The 22,161-nt window shown below is 39.7% G+C and overlaps 1 protein-coding gene and 1 long non-coding RNA gene across 2 annotated transcripts in view; one reads left to right on the top strand and one right to left on the bottom strand.

The window, feature by feature from the left end:
• The window catches only part of pdzd8 (PDZ domain containing 8), a 79,547-nt gene extending 61,070 nt beyond the window's left edge, over positions 1-18,477 (top strand). The window contains exons 4-5 of the mRNA XM_034031387.3: positions 12,936-13,098; positions 14,298-18,477. Coding sequence (XP_033887278.2) covers positions 12,936-13,098; positions 14,298-16,447 — 2,313 coding nt within the window. The 3' untranslated portion in view covers positions 16,448-18,477. The remainder of the gene's footprint in view (positions 1-12,935; positions 13,099-14,297) is intronic.
• Positions 8,315-21,938, bottom strand: LOC131740211 (uncharacterized). The gene is made up of 3 exons (XR_009330839.1): positions 20,987-21,938; positions 20,673-20,876; positions 8,315-9,164 (listed from the first exon to the last, which is right to left on the bottom strand). It is a non-coding gene; the product is annotated as an uncharacterized LOC131740211 (long non-coding RNA).
• Between the last annotated feature and the right edge of the window lie 223 nt (positions 21,939-22,161).

Genomic DNA, 22,161 nt, shown 5'->3' on the forward strand with positions numbered 1-22,161 from the left:
GAGCCGCAGTGGAGTGTCACAGTGGGGTCTAATGGAGAGTGAAAGGCTGTTTGTGTTCGAGATGTATTGAAGGAACATAACATCAATGCTTTGGGTAAATTGTTGTCCTGGGAAGAGTCACACGTAACTGCAAAGATCTGCTGTTTACCTGCTCCTGACATTATTGGTGCAGATAAATGCAAGCTGCCTGCTGCCCTGAACGCCTCCGCTGCCGCCCTGTGATTGCTGTTTAGTCACTAGGTCTCAGCAATCCCTGATAATTGCAGCACAATTTGGCTTTTTGCACATGTCACAGATAAATCATCTTCCATCACATTTCCAAGACAAAAGGCTACACGTGTCGCGTCATTAAAGTTTTCTGGCAAATTGAGATTACTGTAGCAATTTTCTTTTACTTCGCATTGCTTGTAAATGAGGCTGGCAGCGAAGACGGTGTCTGTGTACTCGCCAGATTGGTCCTGTTTGTTTTTTTCTGAGTAAAAGGGACAGGAGTAGAAAGCTCATAAGAAACAAGGCTAGCGTTGGTAATGGTTTGGGACAAGAAATGGGGTGCATTATTTAACGCGTGAATGGCTACACCTGACATCATGCAGTCATTGGTTTTGAATACTGTATATTTCAGTAATAGAAAATAATCAAATAGTTTTAAATGGTTCCCTAGACCTAACCCAGACAAACTGACTTACAGGATAAAACGTTTCTGAACAGCTTTGAACAATATACTGTAATACCACATGCAACAGCATTTTAATATCTTCTATAGGAAGACAAACTAACATTAAGCAGCATACAGTTCTGTATCACTTGTCCATGATATATTTGGGTTTATGTTGCAATCGCAACTGACTCGAAGATAATCCGGTTTAATATTAAACAACATAGCTATTTTTCTCATTAAGACTGGCTGTAGATGTATTGTATCTAGATACTTGAAACTAGAGTCAACAATGCACTTGCCCGGACTTCCTGCCAGGTGAATACTCAGAGGCAGACGTGATGCAGCCAGTGTCACCATTTTAAAATAATTATTTTTTCATTTCCTATTTGGAAAAGGATACCATATAGAAAAAGATATGTGAAGTTCAATTAAGAGTTGTTGTTTCAAATAATGATATATAACCAACCTCCAAGACGATCGTTCATTGCAAATCTAAAGTAGTTTTATTGCCAAAATAATTGTATTTGTATTCTTAGTTTGCTTGTGTAAGTTAGCGGCAGAGGCCAAAGCAGCAGCCGAAGCCAGGCAACTTGACACAACCAGGATTCAAACCAGAGAGCTCCTGATCGTATGATTAACCCTGCACTCCAGCATTGTACTGTTACATTTTTAAGTAACTGTAGCTAATGAAATAGCAATTTTTAAATTTCATTAGCTGCAAGTGTCTTATGCATCAAAGCTTAAAAGCATGTCAGTCAATGAGGAAAGCAGCTGGTTGGTTTTTCACAGGAAAGATTGTACTTGTACTGTGTTGTACTTCACAGTTTAATGTCAGTACAGTATAAACCCAAAAGCGAGACTACCTAACTGGTCTGTTTTAAAATCTTTTGTTTGTTTATGTTTGCTGATTGGACAGCCTGATTTGGCTTCAGTGTTTTGAATTGCAGTCCTCATATTGTCTGCCAGTGTTTCTGTTTGTACACATGCTATGATGAACTGTGATTAGTATAATACAGGTTGTTTTCTTCCTATACTGATTTCAGGTGAACAGTGAAGATTGCACTGTACAGTAGATGCAATATCCACAATAAATCGAGGCATATACTGCACGATGGGATTGGATGAAAGAAGTAATAACATGCTACCTACATCTCCAATCCCAATAACACAATCAACACAATAATACGCTTGGCTTGCCTTGAACCTGTAGGTATTCTACTCGTGCGTTGCCTAAAAATGACTTATTCGTGGTATCAGCATTGTGCAGTGAAGGAAATGGAGGTTTCTGCTGGGAAAGAAATATCAGAATTCCCACCCAGGCCTGCTGTGTGATCAAGAGCCCACTCGAGGAGCTATATCCAGAAGTGCTTGTTAGAGCCTCATTCTGAGATGAAAGCTATGATTAGATTATGGTGTGTCTGCTTGTCAGCCTTGCAAAAGGTTATTGCTTCCCATAATTGTGGCCGTTTTCATGCCACCCTGTGTTCACCAACTCAGCTAATAATTGCAGTTTAATTGCCTTGTTATGTCCCCATATGCTTCGACTGCTCCTCGGCTGACACTGTTGTCCCCTGTGTTTGATAAGGCCAGGGAGCTGAGCTTATGTCTGTATGGAGATTGGTAGCTCTGCGGCATAAACAGATTATCATATTTGTCAAATAGTGTTATCAGTTACTGCATCAATTTAAATCATCCAAAAAAAAAGACCAATGTGGACATACAAAATAAGGGCCATAATCTGAATGCAGAATAGGCTTCTTGTAAAACATTATCACACACCCTGTGAACGTTTTTTAATACTTCAGCATCAGTATTCACAGTAGATTTGATAACTTTTAAAGATAACTGGCTTTGCTCATATGCTGTTTATTTTTGTTTGTTGCTTCTTGACATTTAACCCTCTGTCATGCTGAGATGAGTAAAATACACCTGGTACAGTCACTTCTGTACAGTAGAATCTGTTGCCTAATTCATACGTCACTGATTCACTTCCTTTATCTTGTGTCTTTTTGTCACATTCAATTCTATTCTAATAGTCATCTCAGTGCCGGTATACTGCATATACATCAGATTCTATTGTGCAAGGCTGTAGATCTGTGTTTAAATGATTAAATATTTAAATAATGCCCGTTGTCTTACTTGAATAGCCTTGATGGCAGGTACGACACCAGTGGACAATTTAGCCACATTAAGTTTCGACCAGCAGATAGCTAGTGTTTTGTGGAGTTTGACTATTTTCTGACATACAGGATGTTTACACTGGGGATGGCACAAGTTCAGAGTTTAAACATTTTAAATTTTATCAAAAACATGCAGGCCAAATATACTGTAGGTGTTAGCCTTAGAGTTTACATACAGTAGTATTAAGTGTACAGTTTAGGCCAATTTAGTTTATATTCAATATTTGTGCACGTTACTTTCCATATTAAAATAAATGCTGTACTGTCTTATACACAAATACGTGTTGTAGTAATTTTTATTTTTTAAAAGTGATACAAGTGCTTTTTTTTTATTTGGTATAAACATTCACAATATGTTCAATTGTAAATGTTTAAGTACCGTATTCCTTTGAATTTAAGATGCCCTTGAATGTAAGATGCAGTCAACATTTCCCACCCTCAATTTGAGGAAAAAATAAAACCTCAAATCAATCTGCATTTACAAAGATACAACCTCAATTACACCTATGGAGACAGTTTGCGGCCGTCTGCAATCACACAGAGCGTTACTGCGCTGCTTCTCATTTCCAGTCGTGATTACTCACACCTGTTTTTCTCCAGGTTTGTGAAAGGTGGTATTGCATGGCATGTCAAAGTACTGGGGTCTGATCAGCATTTTCAATCTGTCCAAGCTGGTACTGTTTGTTAGAACGGAGCCTAATAACGAAATGCTGAAATTGTAAAAGCTCTTCGAATTCCTCAGGAAGCTAATGATGCTTTTTTGAAAATGGCTGCCTGTATGTTTTTGGATGATTCGAGATCGGGCAGTAACATTTTTGGTCATTTTTTCTCGGCAGTAAGTCACATTGCTGTTTGCGTACTGGGGCAGTGACGTCTTTGTTCGTCTTTTCTCGGCAGCCAGTCACGTTGCTGTTTGTGTAAAAAATGGTTTAAAAAGTGTGTCTTAAATTTAAAGGAATACTGTATATTTCATTTTAGTATACTAGAGAGGGTTACTAAAATAAATTGAAAAACAATCTTGCGTGTCGCACTTTATAGCACATTGACAAGCTTTAGTAGTGTTGCGCAACTCAGAGCAGCTAACGAAGCGAGATTCTGTGCAATTCAGCAGCCTGTTCTCACTGTCTGAAAATCCAATTTATTTAAGAAGATAACATTGTGCTCATACACTGTGCCTGTCAGCTCACTGCAATCCAGAACTCTGCTTGAGACCCATACTGTACCTGGCTGGCAAGAGACATATTGATACAAATAAAGGATGTACTACTGTGTCATCAACTAAGAATGAGCTGTCATTTTCTGATGCATATTGCTGAAAACTCATTCTGTGATTGCAGTTCCCCTTGTACATCTGTATTTATATTAGAACTTCCCAACAAGATCAAAACAGAACACACTTTTTTGGGGAGGTTAACACTTGGCAATGTATTCATGGCACCGCAGGAGTCAGCAAATGGACTGGACAAGCACTGAAAAGGTTAAACAAGAATGAATACAAGCAATTTGTCTTGTTGCTCGCTAGGGGGCCTGGTGTTCATTTAAAGTAGCAGGGAACAGAGAACAAGGTTAAGCAGAGCAAGACGAATCAAGCCCAACTGCTTGCCACTTTGTATAGTGTTGCTAGTTTTTCATCTGCTGATTTAATAGACGTCCAGCTCTAAAAGAGTTTTAGATACAAATGAAATGAGTTGCTTTATTACAGTTATTCGTCTTTTTGGTGCTTTTGCGTTCTCCCCTTTACCCCAGGCTACTTCTGTACTGTACCCAGCTCACTGGCACCGCTGGCTTTGTGCTTGTCCACTTCAGCAGTTGAAGTGGAGTAACATGCTTGTTTTGAAGAACACTAAAGAAAAAAAATGGAAGAGATCACAGTTTGAACACAAGGCTGGTATTCAGGGCACAATGAGTGTTCATCTTGTTAGATTGCACACAATGCAAATGGATTTCACAGGCTGTGGAGCAGAAATGAAATAAGAGCAGGGGGCCAAATAATCTTCTCAATGCACCTGTGTATGACTCAGGAGTGACAATGTATTGCCAGGGTAGTCTTGTTTAGATTCACTTTGTATATTGTTTTCTCCTGGTGACTTTTTAAAGCATCGCTGTGGACTCAACAGACTTCCAAGTACAACTGGTACACCAGAGTTCAACAATTAATTTTCCCCGTGCAACATGTGTTCTGTGTGTGTGTGTTTCTACAACGTAATTATGTAATTATAATGCTGATCACTAATTCTATGTAATGCTATACCTATAATTAGGGCTGTGGTCGAATCTTGATTTATCTAGTGCATATTACTTAAACAAAAGTTGTGTTAATATCCACTACCAAATCGTTATACTTAGCAGCTCAATGTGGTTCAGCTGCCGTGTATGGAGCAGTGTATAGTATGCCAAAGCACTGGTGGGGTACCTATAACGGTTGTAGTGCTTCAGTAAAATATGTACTGAATACCTAATGTACAAGACAGTGTAAAAGAAGTGCTATGGTAGAATATGTTTGAAACATACAAAATATACGCTAACACTAATCATTTTAATTTCGAAAACTGAGCACCGTCCGCCCCTCCCCCTCCAGCTCGTGTTATCCAGAGGCAAACCTTAAATTTCTTCATTTGCCATCTCGACAGCAAAGTGTTGTATAGCATAAGCTGTATTGAAAGAAATGTGTCGAAACTAGGGCTGTCAGTTAAGCCTCGAAATAACAATCGATTTAATTGGACACACAATTGAATCGTTTGAATAAATATCGATGATTGTACCGCCCACATACATTTTCACTCCACCCCAATTGTCTGGCAGGAAATACTGTAAATAGCAAGGCAGGGCGTTCGGTGCATTTTCATTGATAAACTTAAATAATGTTATTAATTATACACATTACAAAAATGTAATCATTGAATAGATTATCCAGTATTTATATTGATGTATATAATGAGGAATGGAATCGATCGAAAAATCGATTTTTGATTTAATCGTGGGAGCCCTACTCGAAATCCCTCTGGTGTTTGGGATTTTTTTGTTAAATGCCTAGACAGCCAAAAAAAAAGTTGAATGCAAACTGTGCAAGCGACTGTTGATGTATCATGGAGGCACAACCAATCTCCGGGGTTACTAGACAAGCGTAAGTTCGTCGTAGTAGTAGTAGTAGTAGTAGTAGTAGTAGTAGTAGTAGTAGTAGTAGTAGTAAAATGTGACTGACTGATAACCTGCTTGGAACGGTGACTGTTAAATAAAGTTTTGTTTTGCCTCAGTCCACTGGTGTTGGTGCTGCTGCAATGCAAGCTTACTGTATCTCAAGCGGCATCAATTAAGTGTACATAAACAACATGTATTTTTATTTAAATTTATAAAAACATGATTACTGCTCTATATAACATTTTTAAACTACATGAACCTTTGAAGGTCAAAATGTACCCTTGGTTGCAGCCCTCATTCTGACAGGTCAGTTACCCATGCACCTAGTAATACACACTCTATCAAAACTGGGGCTGTGTTTTATATTACTGCTCTATAAAAACAGTCTAGTGTTTACTGTAGTTGATGCAGCAAACCTGTTTTTCTCTAGGCTGATTTTTCTACTCCAAGCAAACATTTGTTTTCCATTGTAGTGCTTGTGACTGTAGTGCCTGTTTCTAGAAGCAAGCAACAGTCAGTCACAGTGTTGGTAGAAGCAGGCTACAGTCAGACACGGTGTTGGTAGAAGCAGGCTACAGTCAGTCACGGTGTTGGTAGAAGCAGGCTACAGTCAGACACGGTGTTGGTAGAAGCAGGCTACAGTCAGACACGGTGTTGGTAGAAGTAGGCTACAGTCAGACACGTGTTGGTAGAAGCAGGCTACAGTCAGACACAGTGTTGGTAGAAGCAGGCTACAGTTAGACACGGTGTTGTTAGAAGCAGGCTATAGTCAGACACGGTGTTGGTAGAAGCCATCAGAGGTTCCTTTTACAGATCTTTGTGCAAGTGCCAGTTTAATTAAATAATTTAGAACAATATAATAGTGATCGATAGTTCCAACCCTGCCTTCCTGCTGTTGGATGGCACACTGTTAAGGAGGATAATTACAGTAATGCAGTTGACGTAAGGCAGGGGGTTTAAGTCCATGTGTGTGTGGTATCTGTACATGTAAGAAAGATAATCTGAGATTAATGCTTTAAAAAACAGTGTTCCAACACTGACTGTGACCAATACCGGCGAGTGATGCTGTAATTTATGGGCAAATTGTTGTTGCCATGAAAACGATCTGTTGACTGACAGGTTTGAAAGTTGTACTTACATGATCCCTTTGGCTGTGTTAAAGGGTTATGATGGTATTATACCGGCATATGTTGCGCAATTTTGTGCTGTGTGAGTGGGTATTTTAAATAATTTTTTTAACATCTCTGAGACGGCTCAGTAGCAGCATTTGTGTGTGAAAGGGGCTCAAGACAGCTGGCTTTATTGTGACAGCCACTAGGGTATAATTAGCTCGAATTGCAGAAATCCCCTCAATTTGCAGTTTACATGGGCTGCTTTGTCATCAAAGATTGGATAAGGTGCTCATTTCTTTTCTGAAGAGTTCTCCAAACCACCTTCCTGCCTTATTTACAGCCAGGATCCCAGTGATGTACTGTAATGTACACAATACGTGTGCATATAAACCATGTTATTTCTGATGGTGACGTCCAAAATATATTATTTGAGATGTGGGGATGTCCAATATATTATCTGAGACGTTCAGTTCAGAGCAGATTTAACAGAGGCTAGACCGCTCAAATCCCTGTCACTTGGTCATTTCAGTAATATACCTAAAGGGGACTGGGTGCAGGACTAGAGATTCTAGCCCTGGTCTCAGAGTAGAGACAGAGCTTGTATAGCTGTTTATAAACAGAAACATCACTGTTGCCAGTAACCTTGAGTGTAAAGATGTACCTTGTAAAGACCTAAAAGCTGTTTTTTGAAGGCTTCTAAAGTTATTACTTTACTTTTAATAGTAAATGGTACTGTTGTAGGTAAACAACAACTGTTAAATAACCCAAAACTATAAATATACTGTTGTAGGAATGATTCTGTATTTGTCAGTTGTCACGATTGTTTTCTGTAGAAATGAAGCTTTTAGATCCTGAAGAGGACAACCTAAAGCAGGGTAAGTGGCATCAAGATGAACCAGACTAAATGCATCATGAAAAAATGCAATAACATCAGCCTTCTCGTGATCAAAGTAGGAGAAAAACAAAGGGCATTACTATTAAGAAATGATGCACATGTATATAAAGACATGGCAAACTGCTGTACCCTCATCTGAGCAATGCAGACTGTGCACAGGATGATAATGATGCTTTTCTCAAATGAGTAACACAGTGCTGTTCTTTGGGAGTGGAGAAGAATTACAGACAGGTTTTAAATCCAAACTTTATTTTGCTAAATACATAAATAAATCAAAACAAATGTAATCATTACAGAATAACTTGTCAATAGAATCAATCCAATCAATATTTCTTACTCAGACTAGACCCAGTCCTGGGTTTAGACCCAACTTCAATTAAGTATTGTATTTAAATATACTGGAATTTGAGCAATCTGGGCTGTTACATAAATTGTCCCTTGCATAAAGCTGATTGAACAACTGGTAATGGTAAACATACATACAAAGGTAGTACTGCACAAACCAATTATTTGATTATTTCAAATTGAGCTCTCCACAGAAATCAGCTGCTGACTATAAGGTGAGGATCATTGGTGTTGATCGGGCTAATTGTAACTTTCCAGGTGAAACAAGTGGAGAAACAGCTGCTTGGATGTGTGATGATTGCTGCTTGGCTTAGACTTTGTGGAGTCCGCACAAATCCAACTGTTTCTTTCACTTGGCATGGTAAGTTAGCCCAATCAGCACCAGTGACTCTTACCTGTGGAGAGCTCACTCCAAATAATGGGTTTGTGCAGCTCAAATTCCTGTCACCTGGTCATTTTAATAATATAACTATAAAAGGGGAGTTCTGAAACCAGGGCTGGGTTATAACCCTAGCCCAAGACATACAGTACATTTGCTTCGAAGTGGAACCTTCATTAAGGTTACTGTGGCACATTGGTGATTTAGAGGCATAAGTGTAAAGATTAGCTAGTCTTTGGAGCCTTCTTGGGCTATTAGAACACTTTATTGGCATTTATTCAGACCTAAAACTACTGTTTAATGACCCAAATTATAAATATACTGTTAAGAAATGATGTGCATTTATATAAAGACATGGCAAACTGCTGTACCCTCTGAACAATGCAGACTGTGCACAGGATGATAATGATGTTTTTCTCTCGGGGTGAAGAGCACTCAAGTGAGGACCAGATCTTGGCTATAAAAAGAAAAGTGCTAATTAGAGGATAGTATCCCTTATACCTTTTATGGTGTCAGGCTTGTATTCCAGATTCCAGATGCAAACATTTAAACATGCCCCCTAAACATTAACTGTGGAAAGATTACATTAGCTACATGAGTGCAGTTTCAAAAGACACACTTTATAGCAAAAAAATGTATTTGAATTTTAAAGGCTTAACCACTTCAACACCATGACGTACGTCAAATGAAAACCCACTTACAGCACCATGCCATACCTGCGTACGTCAAGTTTCCATTCTATTCTATGATCGGTTTCTCAGTCTAGCGTTTCAGGTTTCATTCTCTAAGGCAGTGCTAGTACTGTGGCAGCAGTGTGGAGTAGTGGTTAGGGCTCTAGACTCTTGCCTGGAGGGTTGTGGGTTCAATCCCCAGTGGGGACACTGCTGCTGTACCCTTGAGCAAGGTACTTTTACCTAGATTGCTCCAGTAAAAACCCAACTGTATAAATGGGTAATTGTATGTAAAAATAATGTGATATCTTGTAACAATTGTAAGTCGCCCTGGATAAGGGCGTCAGCTAAGAAATAAATAATAATAATAGTAATGTGCAATGAAAGTCGGGGGAGGGTCAGGTGACATTTCTATCCAATTGCATGTCATGTAGCGATTCCAATCTACCTGTGTAGCAGTGTTTTATTCACAATATATATATATATATATGTGAATAAAACGCTGCTACACGGGTTCGTGCCCCTTTAAAAATACGACCCAACACACAGGAATGGATTTTTTTTTTTTTAAGCCCTGATGCACAATTTTTAATTAACAAAACCCAAAACAAACAAAACAAAAACCTAACTCTGTTTTGGAGCGCTGACTATACAGGTAAGTCTCTGCCTAACTTGCAGGACGGCTAAGCCATTTACCTGTCACCACAACACAAACACACAGGTTCACACAGCTTACGTTTTTCCAGACTGCTCAGAAGCAGAGCACCTCTTCTGCCTCCTTCTACACAGCAGCCCCCAAGCAGATTAACTGTTCTTCTCTTATACCCTGCACCTGGTCCTAATTTACAATTGCTGCCCAGGTGCAGGGGATAATTAAACAATAAATCAATTAACAATTGCCCAGGGACTGCATTTTCACATGTTTTTCTGCAGGGAGGCGATTAACCCCCTCCCTGCTGTCTTACAATATATATATATATATATATATATATATATATATATATATATATATATATATATATATATATATATATATATATATATATATATATAATGTTTTTAATTATTATTTTTTGTTTTATTATTAGTTTTACTTGTTTAGTTGTAGTTCATATAGTTTTATGTGAAAGCTAAACATGACAACGTACGTGGTCTTTCTATAATGAGCAACGGGAGTGAAGTTGGTTCGGAGGATTTCAGTACCAGCGACAGTGATGCTGACTTCTCACTCTGCGATGATAAGAGGATGTGAAGCCAAGAACAGTACAAACTGTACAAACAGAAGAGCATGCAGCTACTTTACAGGTAACCCAGCTGCAAACGGGAAGCTGTTTGGTTTGAAATGGCAGTGCTGTGACGAAGTACTATCAAAACACAGCACTGGGTACAGGCAATGCGGCAGCCAGATCCATCACAATGCCTGTAGCAAAGTAGCTGTGTACATGCATTTGTGACTATCCCTCCAACACAAGGGAAGCAGAGACTGCAACAAAGGTGCAGGGTCTGCTACGAAAATTAAAACAAAAGACACAAGAAAAATGTTTAGTGTTCTGTTGTATTGAACATTTCAATAAATGGCAGCGAGCAAGTCGATAATGGCACACGTTTTGATGTTTGATTTTTATTTGATAATTACTGTTTACTGATTATTATTGTTATTAGCGTTATTAGCAGCGTTTTTGTTTTCATTGTTAAAAAAAAAAGTGTGTTTATCTGTATTTAACATGGGTATGTAGTACACAGGAGCATAAAGGGTTAATGAAAAACACAGTTTAGGCCATTTATTTGTGTTTTATTCATCATATGTTAACATTTTATAGCAATTAGAGGTTTGAAAACAATATTATTATTATTATTATTATTTTCAAAATCTGGTACCTGGGAAGGGGTTTCATTTTTACATCTGGAGTTGAAGTGGTTAAGGCATTTTTATTATCACTATCCATCAAGATCTTATCTGATTTATTTATTGATCCACAGTTGAGGAACATGGAAAGGTCATCAGGGTTCCTTTCATCATTTAGCTTCAGGATTCTTGCTTTGAAATACATTTCATTGGTAAAGCAGGTGTCGCCACAGACTTCATTGCAGTTAAGCCGCATAATCCCTGTCAAATGGTATGCCTACAACCAAACAAACAGTTACATCTCCCACTCCTTTACCTTTACTTGCCAGCTGGTAACAAGACATTGACTTCCTTTCAAGTGTAACAACATTCTATGTAGGCAGCACTGCATGTGCTGAAATTGTATTATACAGTCGCGCCGCCTAGTCGGGATCCTGATAATCGGGATTGCTGCTTAAATGGGATATAACTCCGGGTGACAGTTCTTCTCAATGCAATATGTCGTTTAATTGGGATACAGTATTTTCAAATGATGAACGGAGATCGCTTTTTCAGAGCAAGACAGGTCGCGTAGCACAGTGCAGTGAGTATGTGATTATCCTGTGACTTGCATAAATTGTGTAAACCACGTTGCACTCTTGAAAGAGCTGGAGTCTCCTGTGGTTTCTCAGGCTGCTGTTGCAAAGAAAGTTGGTGTGTCAACATCGCAGGTGCGATTTAATTTTGTTTAGGAATAAAAAAAAAAAAACATGGACTCCTTTTAAATGATGTATTTAACATTTAATAAAATGTGATGTGATTTCATTCTTTTTTTTTTCATTAAGAACTCGGGTCATCTCAACTAACTTATTTGGGACAGCCGCTTATTCAGGATATTTTTCTTTCTCCCGTGGTTCCAGGATAAAGCGGTGCCGACTGTACTACTGGAACGCTTACCTCATGACATCTAGGTTAAATTCCACTTATCCAATTCTCATTAAACTATTCATTGCCAGTTCTTAATCTATACTGTTCTGTACTGTTGATGTATTTCATGGTCATCAATGTTTTCGTCATACTGATGGCTCTAATTTTGAATTTACAGCTGTGTTTTATTTTTTTTATGTATTTTTTTTTTAATATGTGGAGTGATCCTATGTCCTACTAAGTTTCCCAAAAACATCTTGCATCTCTAGTTTTAGTAGCAGAATTGGTATTTTTCTTGTGCCAAATACCCTTTGTGATAAAATGGGTAGATATGTCAATCGAAAACCACAATGGCAGGAATGCCAGTACAGTATTTATTGTGTCTAACAGGTTTCAAAGCCGTCTGTATAGAGCAATTGAACAGACCCCAGTGATTGTAGTATGTTGTGGGTCTTTTTCATTGCAATACAGCTCTAAACAGCCGGTGTCCTTTTAATCTGTGTGGTGGCAGCAGTGAGTAGTCTGAATGCTTTCAAAGTCAAGTGGTGTTCACTAATAATTTTTGAAAGGCATGAACTTTGTCATGTGAAAACTGATGGATGTTATTGCAATACAGCAATGTCCTGTTTTCACCACAGGATATGTACTGTATATGCTTTTTATCGCAGTTCCACTTAAATACTACATTTTAATAAAGGGAAGGGGGTAAAATTCTTCTGTAAAACAAAGAATGGAACAGAATTGGATGATGGTCCTTTGATCGCCTTAGTAATGATATTTCTGTTTTGTTTCTGCTTTTGTTCAGGCTGAAATCATCAAAGGAAACTCCCAAAGTGTTGGCTTGACGTTCAGGCAGGCACCAACCATTGAAGGGGATGCTGTGCATGTCAGCATTGAGACTGTAGTCCCCAACTCCCCTGCTGCCCTGGCCGACCTTCAGAAAGGAGATAGACTCATTGCCATTGGAGGTGAGAGGTCATGTACTTTTAATACTGCAGATTTAATAATCTTTTGAATTATTTGTCATTCTTAGCATAATTAAGACAAATCCCATATTTGATCTGTTTTGATACATTAACTGAAGATTGTACTGGTGGTTTTGCTATCTGTGCAGGGATGGGAAATAAGATTCCTATTGCATAGCAGTTTCCCCCATTCCAGGTTTTAACACAAGCTTGATTAGACACATTGTATAGTTAACAAGCTCAGGTGTGTGTGCTTAAACTTGTACTGAAACCAGGAATGGATTAAACTGCTGTGTAACGTGAGTCTTCTTTCCATCCCTGCTGTGTAAAATCATTGAAAAAAACACCACCTAAAACATAGGTATTATGTATGTTATGAGTTCATAAGCAATAGACAGATGAGGCTGTCACAACATTATTATTATTATTATTATTATTATTATTATTATTATTATTATTATTATTATTATTATTATTATTTATTTCTTAGCAGACGCCCTTATCCAGGGTGACTTACAATTGTTACAAGGTATCACATTATACATTATTTCACATTATACAGATATCACATTATTTTTACATACAATTACCCATTTATACAGTTGGGTTTTTACTGGAGCAATCTAGGTAAAGTACCTTGCTCAAGGGTACAGCAGCAGTGTCCCCCACTGGGGATTGAACCCACGACCCTCCGGTCAAGAGTCCAGCGCCCTAACCACTACTCCACACTGCTGCCCATGACTACATAGGAGATTTTGCATTAAAGAACTATACTATACAACAGGGCTACTCAACCCAGGTCCTGGAGGGCCGCTGTCCCTCCTGGTTTTTGTTCCAACTGTACCCTAAATTACTTAATTGGACCAATTAAGTGCTTAGTAGAAGCTTAATTGGTCCAATTAATAAATTTAGTGTCCTCAGTTTTTTGGAAATTTAAAAGCACATTAAAATACATATTTATAATATGGAAATAAGAGATTGAAAGCACAGTATTTCAATATCCCAGATTGTCAGATGCCACTCACGGGCACAGCCTCAGGGTCCACCAACATACAAGTCCTGTATGACGTGGAATTGTAGTGTACCCATAAAACATTCAATAGAAACAACTTTTAAGTGAGGCTTTACAATACTATGTACTGTAACTTGTCTCTTATAACGGTAGAAGCACTTTTCTACAATTGTTCTCACTGATTTTCTAGGAGTAAAGGTGACCTCTTCAGTTCAAGTCCCGAAGCTCATTAAGCAGGCTGGGGATAAGGTGTTGGTGTATTACGAGAGGCCAGTGCGTCATCAGCTCCAGCCAGTGGGGGTGCTGCAGGAAGGGTTCACTCAGCTGGAAGAGCCAGCCTACCTGACGCAGCCCGTGTACGAGGAGGACTCTGCCAGCATCAACACCTTAGACAGCAGCGACGGCAAAGATTTGGACCCCGAGTTGGAAGAGCAGGTGTGTGAGGCGAAGCCACCAAACAGTGATATCAAGGAAGAGTCTATGCTGACCATAAACCAAAGCCCCAAAAGGACAGTGTCCAACCTTGCTTCTAAACCCCTAGGAACCATATCCCCCATCCTTAACCGCAAAGTGAACCTGGGAGGTCTTCAGGCACCACTGAAGCCACAGCCAAAGGATGGGACTAAACCTCCCCTCCCAAAAAACACAGAGCCCCCAGAATCAACTCAACAGCAAGGCAAGCCTTCGAATGCCCCTCCGAACAGACCCCCTGTGCCCCCAAGACCTCACATTAAGCTGACCCTGGCTTCCTCAGAAACACAGTGCCTACTGGATTCGGGAGACGCCCCCATTGAAAAGCCGGAAAGACCGCCTCCACCTTCGAACAACGGGGAGAAAGCAGCTGAGAAGTCACCTGTGAAACCCATGGAACAAAACGAAGAGCTGGAACCCTCAAATTCAAGCAAAGCGGACTCTAAAGACAAGATTTCTGAAAGTTCCTGCAGCACTAAGGATAGTGTGGAGGAACAAGCGTGGGAGTCCACGGAAGCCGTTTACCGCAACCGCATTGCCAGATGGAAAAAAGCCTCATTCGTGTTTGAGACAGAGAGTCACCACAAGTACCTTAATATAGCACTTTGGTGTAAGGACCCTTTTAAACTTGGTAGTCTCATCTGCCTCGGATATGTAAGTTTGAAACTTGAACACATCGCCTTGGAATGTCTGTCCACATCCTCTATGGAATATCAAACCACTTTCAGGTTAAACACACCAGAACCAAAAGCTAGTGTCAGCAGAACTGCTCTGAGAAATCTAAGCACTCATAAGGGATTTAATGAAAAACTGTGTTACGGGGATGTTGCTGTAAACTTCACCTATTTGAAAGAGGGGGAATCTGAGCACTCTAGCAGTTTGATAGAAAGGGAAAGAGAATGCAGCGTACAGGAAGATGTGTCGCTGTTTCCCAAAGAAGAAGCAAACCTCCCACCAATGCTGATTACAGAAGTCAAGCATAATTTCCAAGACACACAGTTTCAAAACCCAACTTGGTGTGAGTACTGCAAGAAGAAAGTTTGGACCAAAGCAGCATCACAATGCATGATCTGTGCCTATGTGTGCCATAAGAAATGCCAGGAAAAATGCCTAGCGGAGCACCCTTACTGCATGGCAGGTGACAAGAGGGTGGACTTGGAAGCAAAGTCAACCCTGAACAAGGCCACCACTGGGTTAACCAGACATATCATCAACACTAGCTCCCGCTTGTTAAACCTAAGACAGATACCCAAGTCTCGCCTTGCAGAGCAGGGACCTGAGACAGTTGAACCCTCTCCGAAACACACACCCAACACATCTGATAATGAAAGCAGCGACACGGAGACGTATGTTGCTGGCAGTCCATCCAAACGTCCAGCTCCTGCAAGTACAAAACTAGTCAGGAAAGAAGGAGGCTTGGATGACAGTGTGTTCATTGCTGTGAAAGAAATCGGCCGAGATCTTTACCGGGGGTTGCCGACAGATGAGAGATCCCAGAAGCTGGAACTGATGTTGGACAAGTTGCAACAAGAGATCGACCAGGAGCTGGAACACAACAATTCCCTTGTCCGAGAAGAAAAGGAGACCACTGACGCCAGGAAGAAGTCTTTGATTGCTGCAGCCCTGTCCAAATCCGGAGAAAGACTACAAGCCCTAACCCTTCTCATGATCCATTACCGAGCGGGCATCGAAGATCTGGAGTCGATTGAAAGCACATCCCCTTCGGAGCAGCACGGCAGGAAAGCCAGGGGCACGGAAGATTCCGTCTCAAACCCGGAAGCATTTGACAATGAGATTGCCAATCCGATGGAAGCTCAGATACTAGATGAGATATCGGAAGAGCAGATCTGTGTCGAAGCGCTGCCATGAAGCTGGAGTTGAAGGCCTGTAACTTACAAAACTCTTTTTGTCATGTTTTGTTTTTGTTTAAGCTACATATACAGGTGTACATTTTTCAAAAAGCAGTAAGACTGCAGAATGCTTCCCTTTTGATGGTTTGCTAAGTATTTAGCTTTCTAAAGAAAGGGCTTGCATGAATGGTAATGGCATGTACTGTACTGGAATTGCTTTGTAAGTTACACGGCCCCAAAAAGTTTATCACTTCAAATGTACCGTTTGTTCTATTTGTTTAAGCAGTGTATTTTTAATTCTTTGTAACCTCTGTAAATCTGTGTCTGTGAGCTTTTTTATTGCAGAGCTTTTGATCGTTATTCTGTCCTGTAAAAGGGATTATATAAATGACATTTTAGTTTGTTACTGGTAGGGTTGATATTCACTAAAGCTTGAGGCCATTGCATGTGCAACATTAGTGGACTAAAACAACAGTCATTTTGGGACCAGGGTTGAAAATGTCAAAGTAGTTTCTTTGTTTTAACTTAGTTTTATTTCCTTTTTTGTTGATGTTGTTTCCTTTTGCCACAAAGTGTATCACAAAGGCAAAAACACTGGCTTAAACTGTGTCCGTTACAATTATTGAGTAAACCTATATGTATATCTTGTTGCTTCTTGCTTTAGTAACTTTATTTGTACGTACAAGAGGATTTTTGTAAAATACTGGGGTAGAATGTAGTACAAAAATGCCAGACAATGTTCATTTTCATTACCAAAACAAATTGGGCAAAGGGTTAGGGTTATGCTTGGGTATAAAAAAAAATCTAATTGGTGCCGTTTACAAACGTGCCTAATTCTATAGCTGAGCAAATTAATATCTGCTTCCCAATAGTCTAATGCACTTGGTGTTAATAGCTAAATGTAGTTTTCTGTTACATTCTGCAGTCCAGACTTGCATCATCGATAATCAAATACCAGTCTTGAGTACAACGCCTGTGTGTGCTACAAATGTGTATGCACTGTTAATGTCTGCTTCTATATTGCTGCTGTAATTCTAGCATTTGGCAAAGCAATTTGGTAGCATTTAGGATTCATCGCTAAAAGTATAAATGTGGTAAAACGATTAAAGTGAAAGTGCAATTGTACTACCAATTACCTTGAAAGGGACACAATTATTTAAAGGGAATGATTCTTATTCTTGCCTACCAAGAGAAACACATTGTATTTGTGCTGTAGGAATGTCTGCAGCTGTATTTTACCACCACAATACAAAAATGAGCCCCACTCCACAAAAAAAAATGAGTACACCCCATTGAAGTAAACACGAGCACAGACGAAACGCAAGTAAGAACAAGGGGATCATAGGTGTAGATTTTTTCATGTCGGTCTCCAAGGATTAAGAGAGAATCTGTCACCAGTTGGTCTGAATACTTAGACCAACCCGGCAAGCATTAACGGAGTGGAATCCAAGTTTTGTGCAATACATTAGGTGCGATAACCTGTAGATATATGGCTGCTAATTTACTATTACTAACTGTTATATATTCGAATTGTGTGCAATATTTTTGTATGTAAGAGGTTAAAGCAGCTTGAAAGAAAGAATGTCTGTTCTTATCAAGTAATATTACTGGTAATTAGTTTGCTTAACTGGGTGTATTGGAGCTGTATTGAAAGTGTGTAAGAAAGGATACAATGCAGGGATAGGGTCAGTTCTTTTTTTCAGTTCCAATTCCATTTGAAAATCAATTTCCAATTCCATTTCTCTTTTAATCAATTTCAATTTCGCGGAATTGGAATTGATTCTAAATGAGAATTGAAAAAAGGGAATTGACCCAACTGTAAAACAATAGAAGGGATTCTGCTGCAAATATTTCAGTGATCCTTGAACCTAACAGATGTACCCTGCACTGTTTCTATTGATTTATAAATGGATATGTTACTTTGCCTGGCATTGCTACCTTCAGTTTAGCATTTTACAAGATGTTATACAAATTAATACAAATCATGTAATCATGCTTTACTGTAAATAGCTGAAATAAACATTACTCACCTGAAATTGACTCATTGAATTAATGTGAAGCGTTTTTTTTTTCCTTTAGATCAATTCAAAGTCCTGATAGCACAAACCTGACTACTTCAAGCATGTCTTAGGCATCTTCGTGTCAGTACAAAAGTGTCAATTCAATGAGCGAGGCGACAGCATGATTGAGAGAGTGATGGGATAGGTGTGGCCCTGGATCTCTCCTGTCGGCCCTCCAGTGAAGTGAGAAACTACACAACTGAAGGATGGCAGTAAGGCCAAGCTTTTAAACGACTGGGGTAAACTAGTAAAGGAAGAAAAGGGGCTGTCCTGTCGCCTCCAGAACAGTACCAAGCCTTTAATGAAAAAACATTTGCTATATCATGGTCCTAAAACTCCAGTTACTTCTAAAAGTGGTCAAAAAAATAGCTTGACGACCTTCTCTAGAGCCAGTAGTAAACAATCAATGGTGTTTCGATCAGTCGGATCCCAATGTAAATGGTGAAAAAAGCATGATTTAATACACATTTCAACAAGTTGGATCAAAAGTAGTAGCAGTATAGGAATCTTGCTGTAGAAATGTAATTGTACTGTAAGGTTCACAGGAAACCAATTTCCTGAAGTTGTCTGGCCAGGTTAAAAACAGTCAAGCCAGATCTTATAAAGCAGCCATAGCTGGGACTCGCTTTCAGATACGCTTTCAATAAAACTTGATGAGGCATTTTACTGCTAAGTATTAAAAGCCTTTGTGTATTGAACAGCAGTTAATCATTGTCCAATCATTTTGGCTATAACAGCCATTATGATGACCAGATTTCCTGGAGCCACAAAACAACACATTTTTAAAATGAAGAATATCAAAGCACTGTACCATCTGTACAGCATACTGGCTTGTCTTGCTGATGCTGCCATCTCTTTTGACTGGTCACTGGTTTGGAAGATCAGAACATGCTCTCATTAGCCTTCCTCCTAGGGGGATTTGTGTATGTTGGAAGTGTATTTACTGCAGTGATAATACCCGCTGGCCTTATCACTGACTATCTTTAGAGTTACCGCAGGTCTTTTGTTACAATTGCTAACAGAAATGACTTGCAGTTTGCAAGTGAGTTTGCCCCATTCTGCAAGCACTACAAGCAAAATGTGGCACCAGAGTAAACGTGGATTCCACTGCATGGATAGCCCCAATACAAAAATATATATATTGAAAAGTCATACTGTTTCACGAAGGCCTCAAGAAACAAAAGGTTTTACAGTAACAGCAGTGTCTTTGTAAATAGAACATGCTCTTGCAGAGTATCTCTTGTGGTTGTTTGTAACAGTTTTTTTGTTTGTTTTTAAACAGTAGTGTAATTTTATATTTTCAGAATTACATTGCAATTATTCCACCACTATCCATATGCGCAGCTGGTTTAAAAAACAAACTATAAAATGTTAAATTATTTAATGCTAACACTGCTTATAAATTATTTTTGTTTTGTTATTTGGTACTTTTTAAAAGCAGCTAAAATAACCCATAATGAATTAATGCATTTGGGCCCTAGACCTCACATTCAAGACTCTTGCTCTAGTCTCCTTTTGAAGTTTAAACATGAGACACTGATCCTTTTATACATTATTTATGAACTCCTAATATATAAAGTACACTCTTTTAAAATGCTGCATTGAGATTACACATGTGCACCAAAATCTAGACAAAAAAGGCAATGTCATTAATATTCTATAGTAGTAACAAGAGTAATCAAAAGACACTGCTAGCTGAAAACTGGTTAATGCCATCAAGTACACATGTCTATTATCCCAGCATCTGGCAACTAATTATTACCCAGAACTGAGACGGACACAATGATTAGTATGTGGCAGTCCTTTCATGCAGACATCTTTAGTCTCAGTGTTTTTTTGTTTTTTTTTATTCCCCATTTTGTTCCATCACCATCTAGTTTACATTGTATGTCAGGTTCTTCCAATGTGTTTAAAGAAAACGACTCAATTAAAAAGAAGCCCAGATTCACAATTATGTTAAATTCATTAAGGCATTTCAAGATAGAAAGGGTGAAATAAAGCCATTGTGTAATGCCTGTTTTATCGTTGCAATATATTTATATTTACTGAAGCTATAGCCAGCACACTTATATATATATTTTTTGCTACCGTGGATTTATTTAACACAATCGAGTTAAATTATTATACCTGAACAAGTGAAAACTGTAGAATGTGGTGTTCCCATGTGGTCCCCAAGTGGCTCACCTGGTAAAGGCATGGCCCCGTGGTGTGCAGGGTAAGTCAGTCAGGGGAGCGCAGGTTCTTGGCCTGGCTGTGAAGTTGCTGATCTTTGCTGGGGATTTCACAGAGAGACACAATTCTCATGCAACAGTGGACCCCACTGGCCAGGTGCCCAGTGAGCTTCATGCGGACACTGGCAGGGCTGGTCTTTGTCCTCCAGGGAACACTCTAAATTAGGGAGAAAAGCAGGGGTGAAATAATTAAGCATGGTAAATGATGATAATTAAAAAATATATATGTATATACAGTAACTACTGAAATAATTCTATAAATCTTACCTGCTGTGGACTCCCATTCACTATAAAGATGCAGTTTACAGCAGGCAAGTATTAAATTATATCTGGCTGCCGTTTCAGGCCATTTCACCTCAGCAGGGTCTAAGCATTCCACTGGCTGTAAAGCTTAGGCTGTTTGGGAGAATTTAATTCCCTGGGGGAAATGACCAATGAGGTGTATAGCCGAGGGGACACGAAGCCACTGTGGCTTTTAACTTGGTTTCAGAGACCTAGGTTATTCAGTCCACTGCATGGCACACCAGGGGAGATGGGTTTGGTTTCATAGAACCAGGTTTCAAGCCACTGTTCCTGAAAAGGTGTCTTTGGGTTCCCTGAGCTTCAATGTAAACAGAGCATTTTTTTTTTTTTCTTTTTTTAAATTGTCGTTGCCAATTATTTTTTATTATTTTCTCCCAATTTTTGGAATGGCCAATTATTTTATTACGGTCGGCTCACCGCTACCACCCCTGCGCTGACTCGGGAGGGCGAAGATGAACACACGCTGTCCTCCGAAGCGTGTGCCGCCAAGCCGACCGCTTTTTTTCACACTGCAGACTCACCATGCAGCCACCCAAGAGCTACAGCGTCGGAGGACAACGCAGCTCTCGGGCAGCTTACAGCCAAGACCGCAGGCGCCCGGCCAGACTACAGAGGTCGCTGGTGCGCGGTGAGCCGAGAACACCCTGACCGACCTTACCCTCCCTCCCCCCGGGCGACGCTCGGCCAATTGTGCGCCGCCCCTTGGAAGCTCCCGTCCTCGATCGGCAAAGGAATAGCCTGGATTCGAACTCGCGACTTGCAGGCTATAGAGGGCATCCTGCACTCACGCGGAGCGCCTTTACTGGATGCGCCACTCGGGAGCCCCGAAACAGAGCATATTTTAACCTATTTCATCTTCCTTTGCTATTTCTTTTAAGATATTTCTTAAAGGACATGAAACGTTAATCCTGGGGTTTCCGAGTGGCTTATCTGGAGCTCTGGTGCTCCAGTAAGTTAGTGAGGCAAAATGAACAAGGACTGAGTCTCCTCATTGTGCTACAGTGGACCACCACTCAGTAAGCTTAAACTGGACCACTGCAGTGCTGGCCTTTGTCCTCCAAGTGCCAGTAGTTCGCTAACATCCCCTCAAGAACACCCACTGCCTTCCGTTCTCCTGAGCTGTTGTGGGGAATTGCTGG

This window comes from Acipenser ruthenus, chromosome 13 (assembly GCF_902713425.1).
Source record: "Acipenser ruthenus chromosome 13, fAciRut3.2 maternal haplotype, whole genome shotgun sequence".
Lineage (NCBI taxonomy): Eukaryota > Metazoa > Chordata > Actinopteri > Acipenseriformes > Acipenseridae > Acipenser > Acipenser ruthenus.